General features: G+C 36.7%; 7 protein-coding genes and 1 pseudogene across 9 annotated transcripts; all 8 read left to right on the top strand.

Moving 5' to 3' along the window:
• The first annotated feature begins 95 nt into the window (after nt 1-95).
• Nucleotides 96-2,413, top strand: LOC118275861 (juvenile hormone esterase-like). Its single transcript, XM_035593970.2, has 3 exons — nt 96-287; nt 717-1,978; nt 2,115-2,413. The coding sequence occupies exons 1-3, from the start codon at nt 96-98 to the stop codon at nt 2,308-2,310; spliced, it is 1,650 nt and encodes a 549-aa protein (XP_035449863.2). The 3' UTR covers nt 2,311-2,413.
• A 100-nt stretch (nt 2,414-2,513) lies between these two features.
• On the top strand, nt 2,514-4,928 carry LOC118275841 (cholinesterase 2-like). Its single transcript, XM_035593937.2, has 3 exons — nt 2,514-2,736; nt 2,887-4,148; nt 4,715-4,928. Exons 1-3 carry the CDS (start codon nt 2,563-2,565, stop codon nt 4,926-4,928), a joined length of 1,650 nt encoding a protein of 549 aa, XP_035449830.2. The 5' UTR covers nt 2,514-2,562.
• A 572-nt stretch (nt 4,929-5,500) lies between these two features.
• Nucleotides 5,501-8,156, top strand: LOC118275481 (esterase FE4-like; annotated as a pseudogene).
• Nucleotides 8,157-8,468: 312 nt separating this feature from the next.
• Nucleotides 8,469-10,805, top strand: LOC118275550 (esterase FE4-like). The gene is made up of 3 exons (XM_035593557.2): nt 8,469-8,678; nt 8,815-10,073; nt 10,540-10,805. The coding sequence occupies exons 1-3, from the start codon at nt 8,487-8,489 to the stop codon at nt 10,730-10,732; spliced, it is 1,644 nt and encodes a 547-aa protein (XP_035449450.2). The 5' UTR covers nt 8,469-8,486; the 3' UTR covers nt 10,733-10,805.
• Nucleotides 10,806-11,268: 463 nt separating this feature from the next.
• Nucleotides 11,269-15,818, top strand: LOC118275553 (venom carboxylesterase-6-like). Of its 3 annotated transcripts, none has more exons than XM_050695397.1 (4): nt 11,269-11,474; nt 11,550-11,899; nt 14,165-15,073; nt 15,556-15,818. In XM_050695397.1, exons 1-4 carry the CDS (start codon nt 11,283-11,285, stop codon nt 15,746-15,748), a joined length of 1,644 nt encoding a protein of 547 aa, XP_050551354.1. In that variant the 5' UTR covers nt 11,269-11,282; the 3' UTR covers nt 15,749-15,818. The 3 variants fall into 3 exon arrangements, with proteins under 3 accessions (XP_050551354.1, XP_050551355.1, XP_050551353.1); XM_050695398.1 differs by lacking the exon at nt 14,165-15,073 and adding an exon at nt 13,064-13,154 and having other exon boundaries at nt 11,550-12,808; nt 15,647-15,818; XM_050695396.1 differs by lacking the exons at nt 11,269-11,474; nt 11,550-11,899 and adding an exon at nt 13,525-13,736 and having other exon boundaries at nt 13,815-15,073.
• Nucleotides 15,819-16,378: 560 nt separating this feature from the next.
• On the top strand, nt 16,379-18,616 carry LOC118275552 (cholinesterase 2-like). The gene is made up of 3 exons (XM_050695395.1): nt 16,379-16,572; nt 16,648-17,909; nt 18,388-18,616. The coding sequence occupies exons 1-3, from the start codon at nt 16,381-16,383 to the stop codon at nt 18,578-18,580; spliced, it is 1,647 nt and encodes a 548-aa protein (XP_050551352.1). The 5' UTR covers nt 16,379-16,380; the 3' UTR covers nt 18,581-18,616.
• A 252-nt stretch (nt 18,617-18,868) lies between these two features.
• Nucleotides 18,869-21,181, top strand: LOC118275549 (cholinesterase 2-like). Its single transcript, XM_035593554.2, has 3 exons — nt 18,869-19,075; nt 19,174-20,432; nt 20,852-21,181. Exons 1-3 carry the CDS (start codon nt 18,884-18,886, stop codon nt 21,042-21,044), a joined length of 1,644 nt encoding a protein of 547 aa, XP_035449447.2. The 5' UTR covers nt 18,869-18,883; the 3' UTR covers nt 21,045-21,181.
• Nucleotides 21,182-21,380: 199 nt separating this feature from the next.
• LOC118275860 (cholinesterase 2-like) lies at nt 21,381-23,713 on the top strand. Its single transcript, XM_035593968.2, has 3 exons — nt 21,381-21,591; nt 21,665-22,926; nt 23,451-23,713. Exons 1-3 carry the CDS (start codon nt 21,400-21,402, stop codon nt 23,641-23,643), a joined length of 1,647 nt encoding a protein of 548 aa, XP_035449861.2. The 5' UTR covers nt 21,381-21,399; the 3' UTR covers nt 23,644-23,713.
• Nucleotides 23,714-25,015: the final 1,302 nt, after the last annotated feature.

The raw sequence follows: 25,015 nt of genomic DNA, 5'->3' as shown, positions 1-25,015 counted from the left end.
TATTACGTAAACACCAAAATTTATCAATATCAACATTTTATCTTTGCATATCTATCTCATCAAACTCTTAGAAAAATATCTCAGTTGTAGCAGACATGTTGAAAAACTTAGACATGTTGTCTGTGCTACTGTTGGTGTCTTTATGTGGTGTGGTCTTAGGACAATATAGAGTAGACCCCCTAGTTTCAACGAACAGGGGTCTAATTCGGGGTCTACTTTCCAACGAAGGGTACGCCAAGTTCTTGGGTATACCTTATGCTGTGGTTGACAAGAACAATCCTTTTGGGGTAAGTTATATATATTTATTTGTAATTTTTTATCTTGAATATACGCAAAAACATGAATACATATCACATAAACTCGCACCTGTTAGTAGGCTCACTCTTGTAGGCAGACATACAGACGTATAATAGTTACGCAATACTAGCCTAAAAGTTTAGAGTAGTACTCTAGAATTAAAGCCTATTTCACTTAATTAGTCGTGTTGGTCAGTTGACCATTAAATCCTTGAATATATAATATAGTACACTTACACTGTTTTACTTTAACTAAGTTTTTATCATTGTATGCACAGAAAGAGTACAAAGCCACTGTTAACGCTGACAGCTCAGTTTATCTTTGGATGAACTGAACATTGATTAATTACCCACTAGACAGCTTGACTGGAGTTTTCATGCGTAAAAGATAACATAAGTGATCAACTCTTTTGTTTCCAGCCGTCAGTTCCACATCCAGGCTTTGATGAAATCTTCGAAGCATACGAGTCTAACGCATGTCCTCAAATAACCTTTGAGTCACCGATTGGGACCATCGATTGCCTAACCTTAAACGTCTACGTACCAAGTACTGCCACCTCCCAACACCAGTTACCAGTAATGGTATGGATACATGGAGGTTACTTCATCCTCGGCAGTGGAGACTCCGTTGGCAGTCCTGAATTTCTATTGAAAAACGAAGTCATCGTAGTAACAATCAACTTCAGACTTGGTGTTTTCGGCTTCATGTGCCTAGACCACCCAGAAGTTTCTGGAAATCAAGGACTTAAAGACCAAGTCTTAGCTCTGAGGTGGATAAACGAAAATATCGAGGCTTTTGGAGGAGACCCCACACAAATCACTGTGTTTGGTGAAAGTTCAGGTGGAATGTCGATAAATCTTCATCTTCTGTCTTTATACGAACCGCTATTCCAGAAAGCAATTATACAAAGTGGTCCTGCAGTAAGCCCGTGGGTTTTGGGAGAACCTGACAATACAGTGCCTATAAGACTAGCGAGAGGCTTAGGTTTCTTTACCGAAGATATATCTGAAGCTCTTACTTTCCTTTCATCTATTAATCCACATAAATTAGTGGAATTAGCCCACGGGTTAAAGTTGACAAACTTTATGACCCTAGAGAGCACGCCTGTAACGTTGCCTTGTGTTGAAAAGAATATCGAAGGTGTCGAACATTTTATAACAGAATATCCCATGAACATTAAATCGACTAAACTAAGAACTGTACAAGTAATCTTGGGTAACTCTGCCAATGAAATGCATATGGGATACGCCATTAATGAGGTTGAGGGATTTTTGGAGTATAGTCTTAATGTAATTCGGACAGTGTTTGACTTAGGTGACGCTGTAGAAGAAGCCTTAGATGACATCAAACACTTTTATATTGGAGATGAGAAAGCAGGTGAAAGTACTAAGGTTGAAATTACAAACTTAGCATCAGATATTTACTTTAATCACCCTACCGAGAAAATGGCAGACAGGCTTCTGGAAATTGGTGCTAGAACTATATACAGATACATTTTCACCTACAGTGGTGATAGGAACGTGATAAAGTTAAGATTGAACGTGAATGCAACAGGAGCTGTTCGAGCTGATGAACTTGGGTATTTGTTTGATAGCGATGAACTCACTGGTGATATTACTCCTGAGGATCAAATCATGATTGACAGAATAACAATGTTGTGGACTAATTTCGCTAAATATGGGTAAGGATTTTTGTTTGTCTTCTTAATTAAATGTTGAAATTGATGCATTAATAAATTTTGAGAATATATCCTTTAATAAACCTTTATTGTACCAGACATAATGATAGCTATTGTAAACATTATCCATTGTTTTCAGAAACCCAACACCTGCGACTTCAGAGCTGCTTCCAGTTAAATGGGAACCTATAACGATGACTACGCAGCCTTATCTCAATCTAGATTCAGACCTTACTCTTGAAGCCAGACCTTTCCACGCAAGAATGGCTTTCTGGGACATTTTCCGCAAACTGCATAGAAACGAACACAGATGGAACCAAATTTCTGGAATGTAATATCTATAAGGCATTGTTTTTACTAAAAGCAAGCATAATCATGGGTTATTGTTAATTGTTTGTTATTATGAAATTGTTCAAATAAATATTTTTAACCACAAAATGTTTATTCTTATTTGTCTCATAATTAAGCAGTGACTGTTCGCATGCCTTTAATCAATTAAATCTATTATTTTATCTATAGTATCATATCTGTCGGTCCAAGTAACAGTTTAGATCTCAGTTAACTAAAGTCAGTCACGAGATTAAGACATGTGGTCCGTAGTGCTATTGATATGTATGTATGGGTTGGCTCATGGATTTTCTCGTGTGGATCCCCTAGTTTCAACCAGAAGTGGCCTAATCCGTGGACTTCGCATCATTGGAGGGTACGCGCAGTTTCTTGGTATACCCTACGCAGAAGTCGATAGAACTAATCCTTTTGGGGTAAGACTCTTATTTGTGTATTATTCGAACAATTCCAAATTAATTAAGTACGTGATATTATTATAATTATATATTAATGTTTCTCTTTAAGTGTTTTTCTTTTAATGATTTAAATAAAAAAGAAAATTATATTTATTTGTTTCTTTATAGCCGGCGTTTCCGCACCCAGGCTTCGATGATGTCTTTAAAGCATACGAATCCAACATGTGTCCTCAAGTGTCCCACAACGTCTCGGTTGGAACCTTGGATTGCCTCACTTTAAACATTTATGTACCAGACGCTGCCGATTCTCGAAACGGCTTACCAGTGATGGTATGGATACACGGAGGCCATTTCGTTATTGGCAGTGGCGATTCAATTGGCATACCCGAATATTTGTTGGTGGATGATGTCATCGTAATATCAATTAACTACAGACTTGGAGTTTATGGCTTCATGTGCCTGGATATTCCAGAAGTTTCTGGAAATCAAGGACTTAGAGACCAAGTGTTGGCTCTGAGGTGGATCAATGAGAACATTGATTCTTTCGGAGGAGACCCCACAAAAGTCACTATATTTGGTGAAAGTGCTGGTGGAATTTCAGTGAATCTTCATTTACTGTCCTCTTACGAAACTCTTTTCCAAAGAGCAATTATTCAAAGTGGTCCCGCAACACGCCCGTGGGTATTGCAAGATTCTGATAATACTGTGCCCATAAAACTAGCTAGAGCATTACATTTTGCAACGGGTGATATAACTGAAGCTATAATTTTCCTTTCATCCGTGCATCCTAATACACTAGTCAAAACGGCTTATGACTTAAAATTGACTTCGTACGTGACTCTAGAAGACAGGCCTGTCACTCTGCCTTGCATAGAGAATAAAATGGAAGGCGTCGAACATTTCATAACAGCGCATACACTAAATATAGAATCGCTTAAACTTAAAAACATACCAATCATAATAGGTGTGAATAGTAATGAAATGGCTATGGGCTACGTCAAAGCTAGAGATGACTACTTTATGCATTACGATTTTGATTTAATAAATTCCGTTGTTGATTTAACTGATAAATTCGGCGAGGCTATAGACGATATAAGACATTTCTACATTGGTGATGAAAAACCTGGAAACAAAGTTAAAGATGACATACAACATTTCTCTTCTGATGTCTTATTCAATTATCCTACACAAAAAATGGCTCAACGACTGTTGAGACTTGGTGCCAAATCTGTATTTAGATATGTTTTCTCGTACAGCGGTGAGAGAAATATAATGAAAATGAGGTTAAACTTAAATACCACTGGGGCTGTGCATGCTGATGAACTTGGATATTTGTTTGATAGTGATGAAATTAATGGTGACATCACTCCTAGAGATCAACTAATGATTGAACGACTGTCCATGATGTGGACTAACTTCGCTAAATACGGGTAAGACATTTCTTATTTTTTTATTAATTAAGCATATCACTAGCTATCTATACTATCACTAGCTAGCGTTAACATAGCATTTCATTTTTTAATCCCCGAAAAGTCAATTAATCATCAACCAGTTTTGTTGTATATCTTAGGTCCTCCATACTATTACTGAAAATACGAAAACATAAATACGTTTTTGAAAAACTTTGCCTCATACTAGATCTTTATCTTGTATCGTAGATGCATTCATAAACACAATTGCATATACATATACGTCACGTATCTCGATCAGTAATAACATTAACTCGAAACCAGTAGAGCTTATCTCCATTAATGTGCATGAGTCAGCCGTATACAGCCATATTTTTTTAGTAATTGTTTAGTTAATTTAACTTAAAAATCCCAATAGCCTGTGATATGTCTCACAATAGTTGTTATAAAGACAGTAATAATAACATATTACGATCGAAAAGCAAACTTGTTTCGTGTGGAAATCGTTCACAGTCGTCAGCCATTCAGATACTGCACTTAACATGTATAATACCTACCTACATAATAATTATATTTGTTGCTTTCAGAGATCCAACCCCAACAGTTTCAGAGCTACTTCCAGTGAAATGGGCTCCTATATCGAGGACTACACAGCGCTATCTCAATCTAGATTCTGAGCTGACACTCAAAGCTAGACCCTTCCATGCTAGAATGGCTTTCTGGGACGTTTTCCATAAATTGTACGGAAATGAACCCAGAAGGAAGCCTTCGGACGGTGATAGTGGATACTATAAAAAGTAGATAGATTATTATAGATAGATAGAATTGTGATCAAAAATTGTTCTTAATGTTTTAGTTTTTATAACATTATTAAAATAAAGAATTTTGCAAAAAAAAAATATGTTTTCTTATTTTTTTAATGTCGAGTGGTCGTAAGTGCGGCTGCCGAACAAGTTGGTCTCGGGTTCGATTCCCGGGCAGGCAAAATACTGGGGTTTTTTTCTGTTTTTCGAAAATGTGTCCCAGTAATAGCACGGAGTCTAGAATTGTGCCCAGTATTTGTCAACAGGTTCACCCCCTATTACATGGGTCTTATAACACAAACCTCTGCCTACCCCTTAAGAGATAAAAAGGCGTGACGTTGTGTTGTTATTCTTATTTTTTACCAACTTCAACACCACATCTATCAGTGCATAACGTATCAGTATTTATAATAGTAATATTTTGCTTTTTATTTTTTGTTTCTTGAAGTTGATTTTTATTTTAATGTTATAAGTAAAATATGTAGACCCATTTACATCAATCACCTATAATCAATAATATCAGTGTTTTTATCTTTAATCTCATATCTATCGGATTTCAAGACTCAGATCTCAGTTTCGGAAAATTGGTCACAAGATAAAGACATGTGGTCAGTTCTATTGGTGATATCGTTATGTGGGTTGGTCCAAGGACTGTCCCGGGTGGACCCTCTTGTCTCAACCAAGAGTGGTCTAATTCGTGGACTACGCACAGACAGTGGGTACGCACAATTTCTTGGTGTACCTTATGCAGAAGTGAATAAAAGCAATCCATTTGGGGTAAGATTTATTTATTGAATTCAATAGTTTCATATCAAATGTTTATCATTATCAATAAAGCCAAGATTTGTTAGTACTGAATTTTAAAAATCAAGTCATTTATTCCAATTAAACCATAAACACTAAGGTACTTTTGAAACATCAACAAATAAAGAAATAAATAATAGTCTGTCAATCTGTCCGTCTGTGAAGCTAGGTACTCGTTCCAAAGTGTTGTTTCGAATGGAAAAAAAAAACGAGGAAGAAACGTCATTCATTACTCTTTTAAAAATATATATGTTTACAATTTGTCTGATACATTTTTTCATCAATCAGTATTTGTACTGTTTATCTTAAGAAAAAGAGACAAGTAACTTAATAGGCTTATTTACATTGAGTCATGTTTATTTGCAGCCAGCAAGTCCACATCCAGGCTTCAACGATATCTTTGAAGCTTACGAATCAAATGTATGTCCTCAAGTATCCTACAATACTGTGGTTGGGACCATTGACTGTCTCACTTTGAACATCTATGTACCAAGTGCTGCTACTTCCCAAAACCGTTTGCCAGTAATGGTATGGATTCATGGAGGCTACTTTATCGTCGGCAGTGGAGATGCTGTCCGTGTTCCAGAATATTTGCTAAAGAATGACGTCATCGTAGTAACAATTAACTATAGGCTCGGCGCTTACGGCTTCATGTGTTTAGATATTCCAGAAGTTTCTGGTAATCAAGGACTTAAAGACCAAGTATTAGCACTGAGGTGGATCAACGAGAACATTGAAGCTTTTGGAGGAGATGTTAATCAAATTACTGTATTCGGTGAAAGTGCTGGTGGAATGTCAGTGAATCTACACTTACTATCGTCTTACGAACCTCTATTTCAAAGAGCTATCATTCAGAGTGGTCCTGCTGTAAGTCCATGGGTTATGAAAGAAATTGATAACAGTGTGCCCATACAATTAGCTGAAGCATTAAATGTTCTACCAATGATGTATCTGAAGCTATAGCATTTCTTTCAACAATAGAAGCTCACACATTAGTCAAATTGGCTCATGATATAAAATTAACGTTTTTTATGAGTCTAGATAACAGTCCGTCAACTATTCCATGTATTGAAAAGGAAATGGAAGGTGTTGAACATTTTTTGACAAAGTATACAATGGACGTAGAATCGACTAAAGTCAGAAATGTACCAGTGATACTTGGTGTGACTAGCAACGAAATGTTTATGGGCTATGGAACTGCTGATGACGAGTTCTTTAGAAACTTTGATTTTACCGTATTAAACACAGCTCTTGATTTAGGAGATAAATTCGATGAAGCTGTAGAAGATATTAGACATTTCTATATCGGAGATGAAGACACAAGTGAAAATGTTAAAGATGAAATTACAAACTTTGCTTCAGATGTTTTATTTAATCATCCTACAGAAAGAATGGCTAAAAGACTTCTGGAGCTTGGAGCTACATCTGTATATAGATATGTTTTCTCATATAGTGGTGGAAGAAATGTTATAAAAATAAGACTGAACCTGAATGGCACTGGGGCTGTACATGCTGATGAACTTGGATATTTGTTTGACAGTGGTGAACTCACTGGTGATATTACTTCTGAAGATCAACTCATGATAGATAGAATGACAACGATGTGGACCAATTTCGCCAAGTATGGGTAAGATGTTTCTTTTTATATTTCAAGTATTCAAATATAAAATATTGTTAAGTACCACTTGCCTTTTGTAAAATCTTAACTCCTAAATTCGCAAAAAAAATAATAACCTCAAAACAAAATAGTGTAGCAACATGTCAATTGGAAATCTTAAAGAACATTGTCATGTACGATTCGTTGAGATTGCGTTATGAACAGTGTGAATGATCTTTGTAAGTTCTAGAATCAAGATTATAATCATTATTTATTTTTTTCAATAACAAACTATTGTGTTGTCGATTGTTGAACAACATCGTGACTTGAAGTTCTTTTGTACTCAAAGTTTTAAACTTTATCAGATTTATCTCGTTTAGGTAATCGAAATATTTTAAGATATGTGATTTTTTTACTTATAAACTACTACATACATCATCACGTATGTATTATCTCTCTTCAAGAAATATATCTAATGCTCGTTTGTTTCTTCACCAGAGACCCAACGCCGTCAACGTCAGAATTACTTCCCATCAAATGGGAACCTATTACGAAGACCACTCATCCTTACATGAATCTGGATTCAGACCTCACACTTGAAAGTAGACCATTCAACAACAGAATGGCTTTCTGGGATTTATTCCATAAGGTTTATGTAAATCAGCAGCAGACTGAAGTTTCTGGAAAATAAAATGATCGACTTATTGTTATGTGAAAACCTTAAAAACCAGGTTTCGGAAGTACAACTTTGTATTTGTACCAGTACCTGTTTGTTGTACGAGTTCTAATGAGTTGTTAGGTAATTTGAGATGATACTGAACATTTGTAATAATGTAAATAAATGTTTTATTTAGATTAAAATAAATTGTGTATTATGTTTTCACTGCACTCCTCGACTGGCCCTTGATCATATTTTTGACTAGAAGATAAATCCACTGCTAATTTCAGTCTCCATGCACAAAAAGTTTAAAAATGTTATAAAACTTTACATAGACCCTTGAATGGTCACAAGACCTTGGTTTTATTATTAGCTGTTGCTTCATTATATCACTGCTTATCGATAGCCTTTAGATATAGATGTTACTAAGATGTTATTTTATCTTGAATCTTCCTATCTTTGAATTTTCTTTTTAAATCATCTCAGTCTTTGCAATCATGTTGCAACGACTAGACATGTGGTCAGTGGTGCTGTTGGTGTCATTATGTGGTCTGGTCCATGGATTATATCGACTGGACCCTCTTGTGGCTACAAACAAGGGTCTTATCCGAGGTCTTCGGTCTGACGAGGGATACGCCCAGTTTTTGGGTGTTCCTTATGCAGTTGTGGATAAGAACAATCCTTTTGGGGTACGTTTATTCAATATTTATTTAGGTGTATGTCTACATTTATGTCTAGTTCACAATTATTGTAATCCTACTGTAGTTTATTTAACTTCACTTAAAAAGGTAATGATATCATAAATAAAATTTATTTTATGTGCAGCCTTCAACTCCGCACCCAGGCTTCGATGACATCTTCGAAGCTTACGAGACAAACGTGTGCCCTCAGATGTCTAACGATGAAGCCATTGGAACCATTGATTGCCTCACCTTGAACATCTATGTACCAAGTGCTGCTACCACCCAAAACCGCTTACCAGTAATGGTATGGATACACGGAGGAGCTTTTGTTTTTGGCAGCGCAGAAGCTGAAGGAAGTCCTAGATTGTTATTAAAACATGACGTCATCGTAGTATCTTTAAATTATAGACTTGGCGCTTACGGTTTCATGTGTTTGGACATCCCAGAAGTACCAGGCAATCAAGGACTTAAAGATCAAGTGTTAGCTCTGAGGTGGATCAATGAGAACATTGAAGCTTTTGGAGGTGATGCTGGACAAATTACCGTATTCGGTGAAAGTGCTGGTGGAATGTCTGTGAACTTTCATCTGCTATCTCCATATGAGACTTTATTCCAGAGAGCCATAATTCAGAGTGGATCGGTTTCTAGTCCTTGGTTAAAAATGGAGTCAGATAAGACAGTTCCAATCAAATTGGCTGAAGCCTTAGATTTTGAAACTGAAGATACCCTTGAAGCTCTGGAGTATCTTGCATCTGTAGATGTTCATACATTGATCAAGCTTGCTAACGATTTAGGAATAACAAGCTTTACTGAAAGTGATATACCTAGTACTCTGCCGTGTATTGAGAAGGAAATTAATGGCGTCGAAGCGTTCATGACCGATTATCCCATGAACATCAATTCCCCTAAAGTTCGTAATACTCCAATCATCATTGGACACAATAACAACGAGCTACCTTTCCTGTATGAGCGTGCTGATTCAGATTTTTTCTCGAACTATGATTTTAGTTTCATTTCTAACGCTTTTGACTTGGGAGATGATTGGGAGGATGCTGTAAATGATGTGAAGCACTTTTATATGGGAGATGAGCCACTCAATGAAAATGTAGCAAATGAAATTACTGATTTTGGTTCAGACTTTATTTTTAATCATCCGACGCAAAGGATGGCTGAGAGGCTTTTAGACATCGGTGCTAGGACAATTTACCGATATGTTTTCTCATACAGTGGTGGAAGGAATTTGGTAAAAGTTTTATACAACTTGAATTCGACGGGAGCTACCCATGCTGATGAGCTTGGATATCTGTTTGATAATGGAATATTTAGCAAAGACATTGCTCCTGAAGACCAATTAATGATAGACAGGATTACGACTCTTTGGATTAACTTCGTTAAGTATGGGTATGTAGAAGTTTGCTATTTATTATTTAATATAAAGAGTGCCTATTTGTTTTAAATGAATGTATACAACATACTGATATAAAAAAATATATGTTCTAACTTTTCTGTACTACTTTGATGAATAAACAGCCGTGTTGACACTGAAATGCAAAAGATATGTATGTAGACTATTGAAATATACTTGATATTTCACTAGTCAAAGAAACCAATATAACAAATTATGATAGTGTGATTTGACTGTAATGGAAAAGTAAATTGTCCGGTAGTCACACTTGTGGCCACTCGACCAATGAAGCAGATAATTTTGTCATTGCACAATAACAGTAAAACTTGGCTTTTCATCTTTAAAAATATCACTTTTGACGTTTACTGATAAAGTATTGTTGTTTACTTATGATATCTCTTCAATCTTCTGAATTTCGTATAATCACAATATCTCTGACTAGTCATATCTTATTATCTTCAGGGATCCAACACCAACTACTTCGGAGCTGCTTCCAGTAAAGTGGCTGCCTATCACGAAGACCAGCCAGCCTTACTTGAACCTCGACTCAGACCTCACCCTTGAAGCCAGGCCGTTCCACGACAGGATGGCGTTCTGGGATCTCTTCTATAAACTCCACAAAAATCAGCATAAATATGAAGTTTCTGGAAAATAAACAGTAGATAATATAGGGAAATAAATGCGACATGTACTTTTTTGAATTTGATTGAAATAAAATATTGAACTCTTCTGTTATTTTTATTACATTAAAGCAAATTATTCTGTAACACCAATATATTTGTAGGATCACGTTTATCTACACAAATCTATAAAAAATTGGTGTATTTTTTTAAAGGTAAATCACCAAATCGCTTTTTACGTCCGGTGGTTTACTCTGTCAGACTAATCTGACAAAGTAAACCACCTCGCCCTAACTCCTGCTACAACCTGGGCTCACATTATATAGCAAAGTTACCCGTAACCCCAGCAGGCAAAAACTTAACACCAACTTTTAAAAAATTTCAATAACCCGTATACATATATTGTAACGCTGCCTGATTAAAAGGCAGAACCTATGACTTTGGACTTTATTATAAGTAACATAGTAACTGTTTTACTATTTATCAAAAGATTTGAAATATCGGTAATAGCAAGATGATATTTTATCGTGAATCTTACTATCTATAAGTTTATCGCTTTGATAAATCATCTCAGTTGCTACCACTATGTCGCTAGACATAAACATGTGGCCTGTGTTGCTGTTGGTTTCATTATGTGGTCTGGTCCAAGGATTATATCGAGTGGACCCTCTCGTGTCTACAAACAAAGGTCTTATCCGAGGTCTTCAGTCTGAGGAGGGATACGCCCAGTTCCTAGGTATTCCCTATGCAGTGGTGGATAAAAAGAATCCTTTTGGGGTAAGTTCTTAAAACAAAATGCTAAATAAAGAGTGCGAACGTGTAAAAAATACATTATCTCTGTTTATATTACAGCCATCAGTCCCACACCCTGGTTTCGATGACGTTTTCGAAGCATACGAGACAACGATGTGTCCTCAAGTTTACAACAACGTAGCATTTGGAACCATTGATTGCCTCACCTTGAACATCTATGTACCAAGTGCTGCTACTTCTCAAAACCTTTTGCCAGTAATGGTTTCTATACATGGAGGAGCCTTTGTACTTGGCAGTGCTGAAACTGAAGGAAGTCCTACTTTTCTGTTAAAACATAATGTCATAGTTGTAAGGATTAATTATAGACTTGGTGCATATGGTTTCATGTGTTTGGATATCCCAGAAGTACCAGGCAATCAAGGGCTTAAAGATCAAGTGTTAGCTCTGAGGTGGATCAATGAGAACATTGAAGCTTTTGGCGGCGATTCTGGACAAATTACCGTATTCGGTGAAAGTGCTGGTGGAATGTCTGTGAACCTTCATCTGCTGTCTTCATACGAGACTTTGTTCCAGAGAGCCATAATCCAAAGTGGACCAGCTTCTAGTTCTGGATTGCTAATGGATTCAGACAAAACAGTGCCAATTCAATTGGCCAAAGCCTTAGACTTTGAAACTGAAAATACACTTGAAGCTCTGGAGTATCTTGCATTTGTAGATGTTCATACATTGGTTAAACTTGCTCACGATTTAAAAATAACTAGTTTGACAGAAACTAATTTTCCCAGTACTGTGCCCTGTATTGAAAAGAAAATCGAGGGCATCGAATCATTCATGACCGATTACCCAATGAACATAATTTCCCCTAAAGTTCGCAATACTCCGGTTATTATTGGACATGCAAGCAACGAAATGCCTTTCTTATACGGAGTTGCTGATGCAGATTTTTTTTCGAACTATGATTTTAGTTTCATTTCCAACGCTTTTGATTTAAAAGATGATTGGGAGGAGGCTGTAAATTATGTGAAGCGTTTTTATATCGGAGATGAGCAAGTTAATAAAAATTTAGAAACAGAAATTACAGATTTTGCTTCAGACTTCATATTTAACTATCCAACGCAAAGAATGGCTGACAGACTTTTAGAAATCGGTGCTGAAAAAGTCTACCGATACGTTTTCTCATACAGTGGTGGTAGGAATTGGCTAAAAATTGTATACAACTTGAACTCTACGGGAGCTATTCATGGGGACGAAATCGGATATTTGTTTGACCATGAAATATTTAGCAAAGATATTACTCCCGAAGACCAGCTAATGATAGATAGGATAACGACGCTTTGGATCAACTTCGTTAAATATGGGTATGTATACATACATGTAGTGTTAAATATAACAAGTTACACTATGTGACGACGACTAATGTGTATTAAAATGACTGTTTTTCGTTGACTTAGTGAATTCTTAGAGCTATTTGATCAAACATGTCGTATGAAATTTATTGACAAGTTATTGTTGTTTACTTATAATATCTCTTCAATCTTTTCAAATTCATAGAAACCTATATCTAGCTAGACCGAGTTAGTTTCCAATAGAAACCATATTATCATTATCTTTAGGGACCCTACACCAACTACGTCGGAGCTGCTTCCAGTAAAGTGGCAGCCTATCACGAAGACCAGCCAGCCTTACTTGAACCTCGACTCAGACCTTACCCTTGAAGCCAGGCCGTTCCACGACAGGATGGCGTTCTGGGATCTCTTCTACAAACTCTATAGAAATCAGCATAAATATGAAGTTTCTCAGAACTAAGAAATGTTGAATATTACAACAATAAACATGCTATTCATTTCTGCTATACATGTTATTAACTGCTGCACTATGATGATTTAAATTAAAGTTTCATCGTTCGAATCCAAATTTAGTTATCTGTTTCATCAACACTTTCCGGTCATACCTAAAACCAGAAACATTGAGATTTATTTATAGTTATCACTTGACTGTTTATCAATAGACTTGCTACACAGGTATGACTAACATGTTCTTTTATCTTATATCTTACTATATTAAGGGCGATCATTCATCTCAGTTGCCACAACTATGTCGCAAGTTCTAGGCATGTGGACGGTGTCGCTACTATTATTACTATGTAGCCTGGTCCAAGGATCATATCGAGTGGACCCTCTTGTGTCTACAAAAAAAGGCCTCATTCGAGGGCTTCGATCTGATGAAGGGTATGCCCAGTTTCTGGGTGTTCCTTATGCAGTTGTGGATAAAAACAATCCTTTTGGGGTATGTTCTTTAAACAATTACTTCAGATTGATAAAGATAAAAAAAATTACTAAGTTCATGTTATTGTTTTTATTACAGCCATCAGTCCCACATCCCGGCTTCGATAAGATCTTCGAAGCATACGAAACAAATGTATGTCCTCAAGTATACAATGATGTAGTGATGGGAACCATCGATTGCCTCAACATGAACATTTATGTCCCCAGTGCTGCTACCTCTCAAAACCGCTTACCAGTAATGGTCTGGATCCACGGAGGAGCTTTTGTTTTGGGCAACGCTGAAGCTGAAGGAAGTCCTAGATTGTTATTGAAACATGATGTCATCGTAGTATCTTTAAATTATAGACTTGGTGCTTACGGTTTCATGTGTTTGGACATCCCAGAAGTACCAGGCAATCAAGGACTTAAAGACCAAGTGTTAGCTCTGAGGTGGATCAATGAGAACATTGAAGCTTTTGGAGGTGATGCTGGACAAATTACCGTATTCGGTGAAAGTGCTGGTGGAATGTCTGTGAACTTTCATCTGCTATCCCCATATGAGACTTTATTCCAGAGAGCCATAATTCAGAGTGGATCTGTTTCTAGTCCTTGGTTAATAATGGATTCAGATAAGACAGTTCCAATTAAGTTGGCTGAAGCCTTAGATTTTGAAACTGAAGATACACTTGAAGCTCTGGAGTATCTTGCATCTGTAGATGTTCATACATTGATCAAGCTTGCTAACGATTTAGGAATAACAAGCTTCACTGAAAGTGATATACCCAGTACTCTGCCGTGTATTGAGAAGGAAATTGAAGGCACCGAAGCGTTCATGACCGATTATCCTATGAACATAAATTCCCCTAAAGTTCGCAATACTCCAATCATTATTGGACACAATAACAACGAGCTACCTTTCTTGTATGAGCGTGCTGATTCGGAATTTTTCTCGAACTATGATTTTAGTTTCATTTCTAACGCTTTCGACTTAGGAGATGATTGGGAGGATGCTGTAAATGATGTGAAGCACTTTTATATGGGAGATGAGCCACTTAATGAAAATGTGGCAAAGGAAATTACAGATTTTGGTTCAGACTTTATATTTAATCATCCGACGCAAAGAATGGCTGACAGACTCTTAGACATCGGTGCTAGAACAATTTACCGATATGTTTTCTCATACAGTGGTGGCAGGAATTTGGTGAAAGTTTTATACAACTTGAATTCCACCGGAGCTACCCATGCGGATGAGCTTGGATATCTGTTTGATAATGGAATATTTAGCAAAGACATTGCTCCTGAAGACCAGTTAATGATAGACAGGATTACGACTCTTTGGATCAACTTTGTTAAGTATGGGTAGGTAGAAGTTTACTATTTTATTTTTAATCTAAATAGTGCCTATTTGTTTTAAATGAATGTATACGATATACGTAGTATAGTATTGAATGAATGTATACGATATAGTAGTAGTACTTAGATAAAAAGAAAATATTCTCTAATTTTTCTGTACTGACTTGATGATTAAACAGCTGTCTTGTTAGAAAAAGCAAAAATGTATTGTATATTCGACATTTCGACAGTCAACGTAACCAGTATAACATATTATGATAGTGTGATTTGCGTGTAATGGAAAAATAAAGATTGTTCAGGAAACTATGAATTCGATAGGTGTAAGATTTTACATTGCAAAATAATAGTAAAACTTGGCTACTCATCTTCAAAAATAACACTTTTGACGTTTACTGATAAAGTATTGTTGTTTACTTATGACATCTCTTCAATCTTCTGAATTTCGTATAATCACAATATCTCTGACTAGCATATCTTGTTATCTTCAGAGATCCAACACCAACTACATCGGAGCTGCTTCCAGTAAAGTGGCTGCCTATCACGAAGACCAGCCAGCCTTACTTGAACCTCGACTCAGACCTCACCCTTGAAGCCAGGCCGTTCCACGACAGGATGGCGTTCTGGGATCTCTTCTATAAACTCCACAAAAATCAGCATAAATATGAAGTTTCTGGAAAATAAATCGTAGAAAAGATTGGAAAAATATGTTATGTACTTTTTTGAATTTGGCTGAAATAAAATATTGAGCTCTTCTGTTATTTTTATTACATCACGGCAAACTATTATGTAACATCATTATAATTGTAGGATCACCTTTATTTACACAAATCTATCAAAACGGTGTTTTTTTTTAAAATAGAAAACAACGAATCGTTCTTTACGTCCTTTGTCTCACAGACTAAACCACCTCGCCCTAACTTCTGCTTGGAGCAGAAGTTAGGAGCCACAGTATATAGCGACCTTACCCCGCTACCCTTAAAGGTAAAAACTCAATACCTTCTTTAAAACAATTTTAAAATCAATAAATATTATAGCACTGCCTGACTAAAAGGCCGATGTTGTCCGGCAAAGTCAAGTTTATCATTAGTAAAGTAGTAAATTTTATTAATATAACGTCGCTCCACACTAGTATTTTCTCATGTGTCGTGGGTGCGTTAACAAACATACAAGTTCACTTACACATCACTCCCAGACTCGAAACAACAATTTGTGTATCACACAAACAGTTGCTCCGTGCAATCAAATTGTAAGATAATATTTTATCTTGAATCTTACGTTTATCGCCTTGATAAACCATCTCAGTTGCTACCACTATGTCGCTAGATATAAACATGTGGCCTGTGTTGCTTTTGGTCTCATTATGTGGTCTGGTCCAAGGATTATATCGAGTAGACCCTCTCGTGTCTACAAACAAAGGTCTTATCAGAGGTCTTCAGTCTGAGGAGGGATACGCCCAGTTCCTAGGTATTCCCTATGCAGTGGTGGATAGAAAGAATCCTTTTGGGGTAAGTTCTTAAGACAAAATGCTAAATAAAGAGTGCGAACGTGTAAAAAATACATTATCTCTGTTTATATTGCAGCCATCAGTCCCACACCCTAGTTTCGATGACGTTTTCGAAGCATACGAGACAACGATGTGTCCTCAAATCTATAACGACGTAGCATTTGGAACAATTGATTGCCTTACCTTGAACATCTATGTACCAAGTGCTGCTACTTCTCAAAACCTTTTGCCAGTAATGGTTTCTATACATGGAGGAGCCTTTGTACTTGGCAGTGCTGAAACTGAAGGAAGTCCTACTTTTCTGTTGAAACACGATGTCATAGTTGTAAGGATAAATTATAGACTTGGTGTTTACGGTTTCATGTGTTTGGACATCCCAGAAGTACCAGGCAATCAAGGACTTAAGGACCAAGTGTTAGCTCTGAGGTGGGTCAATGAAAACATTGAAGCTTTTGGAGGGGACGCTTCACAGATTACCATTTTTGGTGAAAGTGCCGGTGGAATGTCCGTGAACCTTCATTTACTATCTTCATATGAGAGTTTGTTCCAAAAAGCTATAATTCAGAGTGGTCCTGCATTAAGTCCATGGTTGATTGTGGACCCTGATAAGACGATACCAATCAAATTGGCCAATGCTTTAGATTTCGAAACTGAAGACACACTTGAAGCTCTAGAGTATCTTGCGTCTGTAGATGTTCATACGTTGGCTAAAGTAGCTTACGATTTAAAAATAACTGGTTCTACTGGAACTGACAACCCTGGTACTTTGCCCTGTATAGAAAAAGATATTGAGGGTGTTGAATCTTTTATAACTGATCATCCAATGAACATAAATTCTCCTAAACTCCGCAACACTCCTGTGATTATTGGTCACACAAGCAATGAACTACCGTTCCAATATGGGTTGGCTGATTCAGATTTCTTTGCAAATTACGATTTTGGCTTAATACCTGCCGCTTTTGATTTGGGAAATGATTGGGAGGATGCTGTAAATGACGTACGACACTTTTACATCGGAGATGAACCACTGGATGAAAATGTAGCTGATAAAATAACAGACTTTGCGTCAGATTTCGTATTTAACCATCCTACGCAAAGAATGGCTGAAAGGATATTGGACATCGGTGGTAGAACAGTGTACCGATACGTTTTCTCATATAGTGGTGATAGAAACTTACTAAAGGTGCTGTTTAACTTGGAAGCTCCTGGAGCTATACATGCTGATGAGCTGGGATATTTGTTCGATAATGTTGAATTGTTTGGCGAACAAGTAACACCAGAAGACCAGCTCATGATTGACAGGCTAACGACGCTTTGGACTAACTTTGCTAAGTATGGGTGAGTAGATGATTTTGCTTCATAATTTTTCAATCATCCTAATCATGTGATTTATTGGAAAACTTCAGGTGACGTATGACTTACATTCGTGAAATGATGATTTCGCATTAAATATAGACTCGTGAATGACAGGGGTTATGATCTGTATTTTGTTGTCTTTAAGATATTTTATCGTTATCATATTTACTCTTGTGTATTCTGACAACATATTGTTATTGACTGATCTTATCTGTAAAACGTTTTTTTAAACTTAACTCATACTTACAAAAAGCTACCGATCCAAATATTAAATTAGTGTTTAATACAAGAATAATATGTTGTTTTTATTTTGACAAGGTTTAATTGTGTTTTGGTATTTATAATATAAGTATTTATAATATAGTCTTCGAAAACATACCAAGCATTTGAGTTATAATTATAATAGAAGCCTATAGCAATACTAAACTTAACCATTAACCATTCTTTCTTCAATCTTCAGGGATCCAACACCCACTACGTCGGAGCTGCTTCCAGTAAAGTGGCAGCCTATCACGAAGACCAGTCAGCCTTACTTGAACCTCGACTCAGACCTCACCCTTGAAGCCAGGCCGTTCCACGACAGGATGGCGTTCTGGGATCTCTTCTATAAACTCTATAGAAATCAGCATAAATATGAAGTTTCTCAGAACTAAGAAATGTTGAATATTTGACAACAATAAACATGCTATTCATTTCTGCTATACATGTTATTAACTGCTGTACTATGATGATTTTAAATTTAAGTTTCATCGTTCGAATCCAAATTTCGTTATCTATAATTTCATCAACACTTTCCAGCCATAGCCAAACCCAATACATTGAGATTTATTTTTAGTTATCACTTGACGGATTATCAATAGACTTGCTACACAGGTATGACTAAGATCTTTTTTTTATCTTATATCTTACTATATTAAGGTTTACTGACGCGATTATTCATCTCAGTTGCCACAACTATGTCGCAAGCCCTCAACATGTGGACGGTGGTGCTTCTGGTATTACTATGTGGCCTGGTCCAGGGATTATATCGAGTGGACCCTCTTGTGTCTACAAAAAAAGGCCTCATTCGAGGACTTCGATCTAATGAGGGGTACGCCCAGTTTCTGGGTGTTCCTTATGCAGTTGTGGATAAAAGCAATCCTTTTGGGGTACGTTCTTTAAATTATTTCTTTAAATTGATCATTTTAATTTGACTTTGATCGCGCAAAAAATTACAAAGCTCATATCTTTGATTTTATTATTACAGCCATCAGTCCCACACCCCGGCTTTGATGACATCTTCGAAGCATACGAAACAAAAGTATGTCCTCAAGTATACAATGATGTAGTGATGGGAACCATCGATTGCCTCAATATGAACATTTACGTACCGAGTGCTGCTACCTCCCAAAACCGTTTGCCAGTAATGGTGTGGATACATGGAGGAGGTTTCGTTTTTGGCAGCGCAGAAGCTGAAGGCAGTCCTAGATTATTATTGAAACATGATGTCATCGTCGTAACGATAAATTATAGACTTGGCGCATACGGTTTCATGTGTTTGGACATCCCAGAAGTACCAGGCAATCAAGGACTAAAAGACCAAGTGTTAGCTCTGAGATGGATCAACGAGAACATTGAAGCTTTCGGAGGCGATGCAGGACAAATTACTGTATTCGGTGAAAGTGCCGGTGGAATGTCTGTGAACTTTCATCTGCTATCTCCATATGAGACTTTATTCCAGAGAGCCATAATTCAGAGTGGATCAGTATCTAGTCCTTGGTTAATAATGGATTCAAACCAAACAGTAGCAATCAACTTGGCTAAAGCCTTAGATTTTGAAACCGAAGACACACTTGAAGCTTTAGAGTACCTCGCGTCTGTGGATCCTCAAACGTTGGTCAAACTCGCTCATGATTTGAAAATAACCACTCTTACAGAAAATAGTATTCCCATTACGATGCCTTGCATTGAGAAGGCAATCGAAGGCGTGGAATCTTTTATAACTGATTATCCAATGAACATAAATTCGCCTAAACTCCGCAACACTCGAGTTATTATTGGTCACACAAACAACGAAATGCCGTTCTTATATGGGGATGTTGATGCAGATTTTTTTTCAAACTATGATTTTAGTTTCATTTCTAATGCATTTGATTTAGGAGATGATTGGGAGGATGCGGTAAATGATGTGAAACATTTTTATATTGGAGATGAGCAACTTAGTGCAAATGTTGCAGATGGAATAATTGATTTTGCTTCAGACTTTATGTTTAACCACCCAACACAAAGAATGGCTGAGAGACTATTAGACATTGGTGTTAGAACAGTTTACCGATATGTTTTTTCATACAGTGGTGGGAGAAACTTAATAAAACTTCAAGCCAACTTGAATTGTACTGGAGCTACCCATGCTGATGAGCTTGGATACTTGTTTGATCATGATATGTTTGGCGAAGAAATTACTCCAGAAGACCAGCTAATGATCGACAGAATAACAACGCTTTGGATCAACTTCGTAAAATATGGGTAAGTACACAGTTATTGGTGTAAAAAGCTCAAGAAATCTCAAGATAATTCGGAAAACAATGACTTTGCTTGTACACAATATAGATTATTATCAGATTGCAAAATAGTATGAGTTAGCGTCTTTCCTTCACAGATTTTTATGAGTATGACTATTGTGATTTTCCGATAAACTATTGTTTTTTTATGCAACGTCAACGTTACGTATTTTATTCCCGAAGGGGTAGGCAGAGGTGCACATTATGGCATACGTAATTCCGCTATACAATGTACACCCACTTTCACAATTTATACTGTTATAAGTCCCATGTCATAGTTATGGTTTTTTATGTTATCTATAAAATCTTATGAAATCCGAGTAAGTAATCTTTAAGTAACGCTACATTGCATTATCAAATAAACCAATTCTATGTCATCTTCAGGGATCCAACTCCAACTACGTCGGAGCTGCTTCCAGTAAAGTGGCAGCCTATCACAAAGACCAGCCAGCCTTACTTGAACCTCGACTCAGACCTCACTCTTGAAGCCAGACCGTTCCACGACAGGATGGCGTTCTGGGATCTTTTTTATAAACTCTACAGAAATCGACACAGACTTGAAGTTTCTAGAAAATAAAAGGTCTCAATTTATTTTCCATGTAATTGTGTTTTCATTACTGTTTTATGAAAGTTTATTTTTATTTATCATTATTTTTGTTTTTTAGTTTAATTTCGAAAATAATAAAGAAAACAATTTTAAGTGAAACATGCGTACATTTATTTTCTTCATTGCCTTTTATTTTAATAAATCATCGAAAACTTGATCTTCAATAAGTCTACTCGATTTAACTGTCGATATGGAAACAAGTTTTATTATTAGTTATTGCTTCACTGTTTGTCAACAGATAATTTGAGATATCGAAGTAAAATGTTCTTTTTATCTTAAATCTTCGTATCTTTAAGTGTGATAAATCATCTCAGTTACTGCAAATATGTCGAAAGATATAGACATGTGGTTGGCGGTGCTATTAGTATCACTATGTGGCCTGGTCCAAGGATTATATCGAGTGGATCCTCTCGTGTCCACAAACAAGGGCCTCATCCGAGGTCTTCGATCAGATGAGGGACACGCCAAGTTTTTAGGCGTACCTTATGCGGTGGTTGATAAAAACAATCCTTTTGGGGTAAGTTCTTCTGTGACTTCTTAAGTGATCTTAAATTGACTTTGGAATACAAAATTCATATTTTTGATTACAGCCATCAGTACCGCACCCAGGCTTTGACGATATTTTCGATGCATATGTGTCAAGTGTATGTCCTCAAGTGGCCAATGATGTAGCGATAGGAACTATCGATTGCCTCACCTTGAACATCTATGTACCAAGTGCCGCTACTACACAAAACCGCTTGCCAGTAATGGTATGGATACACGGAGGTGCTTTCGTCACTGGTAGCGCTCAAGCTGAAGGAACCCCTAACTATTTATTGAGGAATGACGTCATTGTAGTAGCAATAAATTACAGACTCGGTGCCTACGGTTTCATGTGTCTGGACATCCCAGAGGTACCAGGCAATCAAGGGCTCAAAGATCAAGTGTTAGCTCTGAGGTGGGTCAATGAAAACATTGAAGCTTTCGGAGGAGACGCTTCACAGATTACCATTTTTGGTGAAAGTGCCGGTGGAATGTCCGTGAACCTTCATTTACTATCTTCATATGAGACGTTGTTCCAAAAAGCTATAATTCAGAGTGGTCCTGCTTTAAGTCCATGGCTGATTGTGGAACCCGATAAAACAATACCAATCAAATTGGCCAATGCTTTAGATTTTGAAACTGAAGACACACTTGAAGCTCTAGAGTATCTTGCGTCTGTAGATGTTCATACGTTGGCTAAAGTAGCTTACGATTTGAAAATAACTGGTTCTACTGGAACTGATAACCCTGGTACCTTGCCTTGTATAGAAAAAGATATCGAGGGTGTTGAATCTTTTATAACTGATCATCCAATGAACATAAATTCCCCTAAACTCCGCAACACTCCTGTGATTATTGGTCACACAAGCAACGAACTACCTTTCCAATATGGGTTGGCTGATTCAGATTTCTTTGCAAATTACGATTTTGGCTTAATATCTGCCGCTTTTGATTTGGGAAATGATTGGGAGGATGCTGTAAATGACGTAAGACACTTTTACATCGGCGATGAGCCACTCGATGAAAATGTAGCTGATAAAATAACAGACTTTGCGTCAGATTTCGTATTTAACCATCCTACGCAAAGAATGGCTGAAAGGATATTGGACATCGGAGGCAGAACAGTGTACCGATACGTTTTCTCATACAGTGGTGACAGGAATTTACTAAAGGTGCTGTTTAACTTGGAAGCTCCTGGAGCTATTCATGCTGATGAGCTGGGATATTTGTTCGATAATGTTGAATTGTTTGGCGAACAAGTAACACCAGAAGACCAGCTCATGATTGACAGGCTAACGACGCTTTGGACTAACTTTGCTAAGTATGGGTGAGTAGATTTTAGTTCATAATCTTTCAATCATCCTAATCATGTGATTTATTGGAAAACTTCAGGTGACGTATGACTTTCATTCGTGAAATGATGATTTTGCATTTAATATAGACTCGTGAATGATAGTGATGATGATCTGTATTTTGTTGTCTTTAAGATATTTTATCGTTATCATATTTACTCTTGTGTATTCTGACAACATATTGTTATTTACTGATCTTATCTGTAAAACATTTTTTTTAAACTTAGTCATCCCGTAGACTATCGTTTCTAGCGGCTTTCATACTAACAAAAATGCTACCGATCCAAATATTAAATTAGTGTTTAATACAAGAAAAATATGTTGTTTTTATTTTGACAAGGTTTAATTGTGTTTTGGTATTTATAATCATTTTTGGTAGCATATATTTTGTATCAGTAAATAGTCTTCGAAAACATACCAAGCATTTGAGTTATAATTATAATAGAAGCCTATAGCAATACTAAACTTAACCATTAACCATTCTTTCTTCAATCTTCAGGGATCCAACACCAACTACATCGGAGCTGCTTCCAGTAAAGTGGCTGCCTGTCTCGAAGACCAGCCAGCCTTACTTGAACCTCGACTCAGACCTCACTCTTGAAGCCAGGCCGTTCCACGACAGGATGGCGTTCTGGGATCTCTTCTATAAACTCTACAGAAATCAACAAAAGTATACAGTTTCTGGAAAATAAGGAACTTTAAAGAAATGTGTTAATGGTGTAAATTAAATTAAATTAAATATTCGTTTATTTCAGACATAAATTTTTTTTGGATTCAGTATTTAATTAAAACAAAAATTTATTTAGTTCTATTATTATTTCTGTCTTGATGACGTTATTTACGAAACTGATAACGATAGAGTGGAGACACGATAAGACACAGACGTAGTTTGTGGAGGTTTCATGCTAGATTTTTTGAGGGAAGAATCATCCATTGCCTTCATCCGCCTTGGGCGAAGCGAGAGGTAGTGTCAGACTGTCACTCCTTCCTACCCCATTGTTCGAGCCGACAATTTTAGAAACTACATATACATCTTAAGTTTTTGTATTTAAGGCTCTCATCAAATTATAATACCTATTTATTCATTTATTTAGACACCAGACAAAATCACCACAAAAACACAGACATTACTAGCAAAGTTTCGTCGCAACATTTAAAGAGTTTGTATGAGAGCCGTAAGTGGTACTAGTGTGCGTAGTCGTAAATCTTAGCGCAGCGGCCTCTAGGTTGGTACAGGGTAACTTACAGTGAAGCTAGCATTGTTTTTCGTTAATCTTTATTCATTAAAATAGTCAAAGTACTTGACATATAAACATCTTTATTAAAATCATAGATCTCGCAAATTTAGATTGCCTATACTATGAACGATATCAATAACAATACAATATAATGGTTATAGGGATGTGCCATAACAGGCGTTGCACCATGGGGGTTCCGGAGCTGGTCTAATTAGAGGATTCGGTGCGCCTTATCGGTACTGAAGGTGGCCACCGGGGTGGTGAAATGCATAATGCAGGTTATAAGCTGATCTGGAAATCATTGGTAAGGTCTATGTTTAGGTTTCTTGTGGTTGAAATGATGATGTTGAGAGTTATTTAGTTTGGATTGTGTTTAATATGGTACCTTTCAAAGTTCCAACTTAAACTGATCAAATTTGGGTCAGTAGGTAAATTAAATATACAGAAATTATGCCAGTAAGTTACCATGTCGCATTAGTTAGCTCCCGACACCGGAAATGATGCCACTGGCGGCCCTCGCCATCTGCCCTGAACGTTTTCCACTAGCACACAGAGACGTATTTGGAATGTTAGTCAGAGTTTATGTGAAGGCGTGATTATATTTAGGTGATTGATATGTTTATTGCTATTGATAGTAAAGGAATTGTTAATGAACGTCTTTGGTAAATGAGTTCAGCCCTGGAATTTTTGTGAAATAATATTTTGAATTTTGAATATAATATTTTATGTATTCTTTGTAACATATAGCCCACAACATTTCGTCGCTACGACTATCTGTTATATAAGAGAGTTTACCATTAAACATCAGTAACTCATCTAAAATCCA

Source organism: Spodoptera frugiperda, chromosome 8, assembly GCF_023101765.2.
Source record: "Spodoptera frugiperda isolate SF20-4 chromosome 8, AGI-APGP_CSIRO_Sfru_2.0, whole genome shotgun sequence".
In the NCBI taxonomy this organism is placed as follows: Eukaryota; Metazoa; Arthropoda; class Insecta; order Lepidoptera; family Noctuidae; genus Spodoptera; species Spodoptera frugiperda.
The sequence above is the reverse complement of the archived record's forward strand: the minus strand, read 5'-3'. Positions and strand labels throughout refer to the sequence as shown.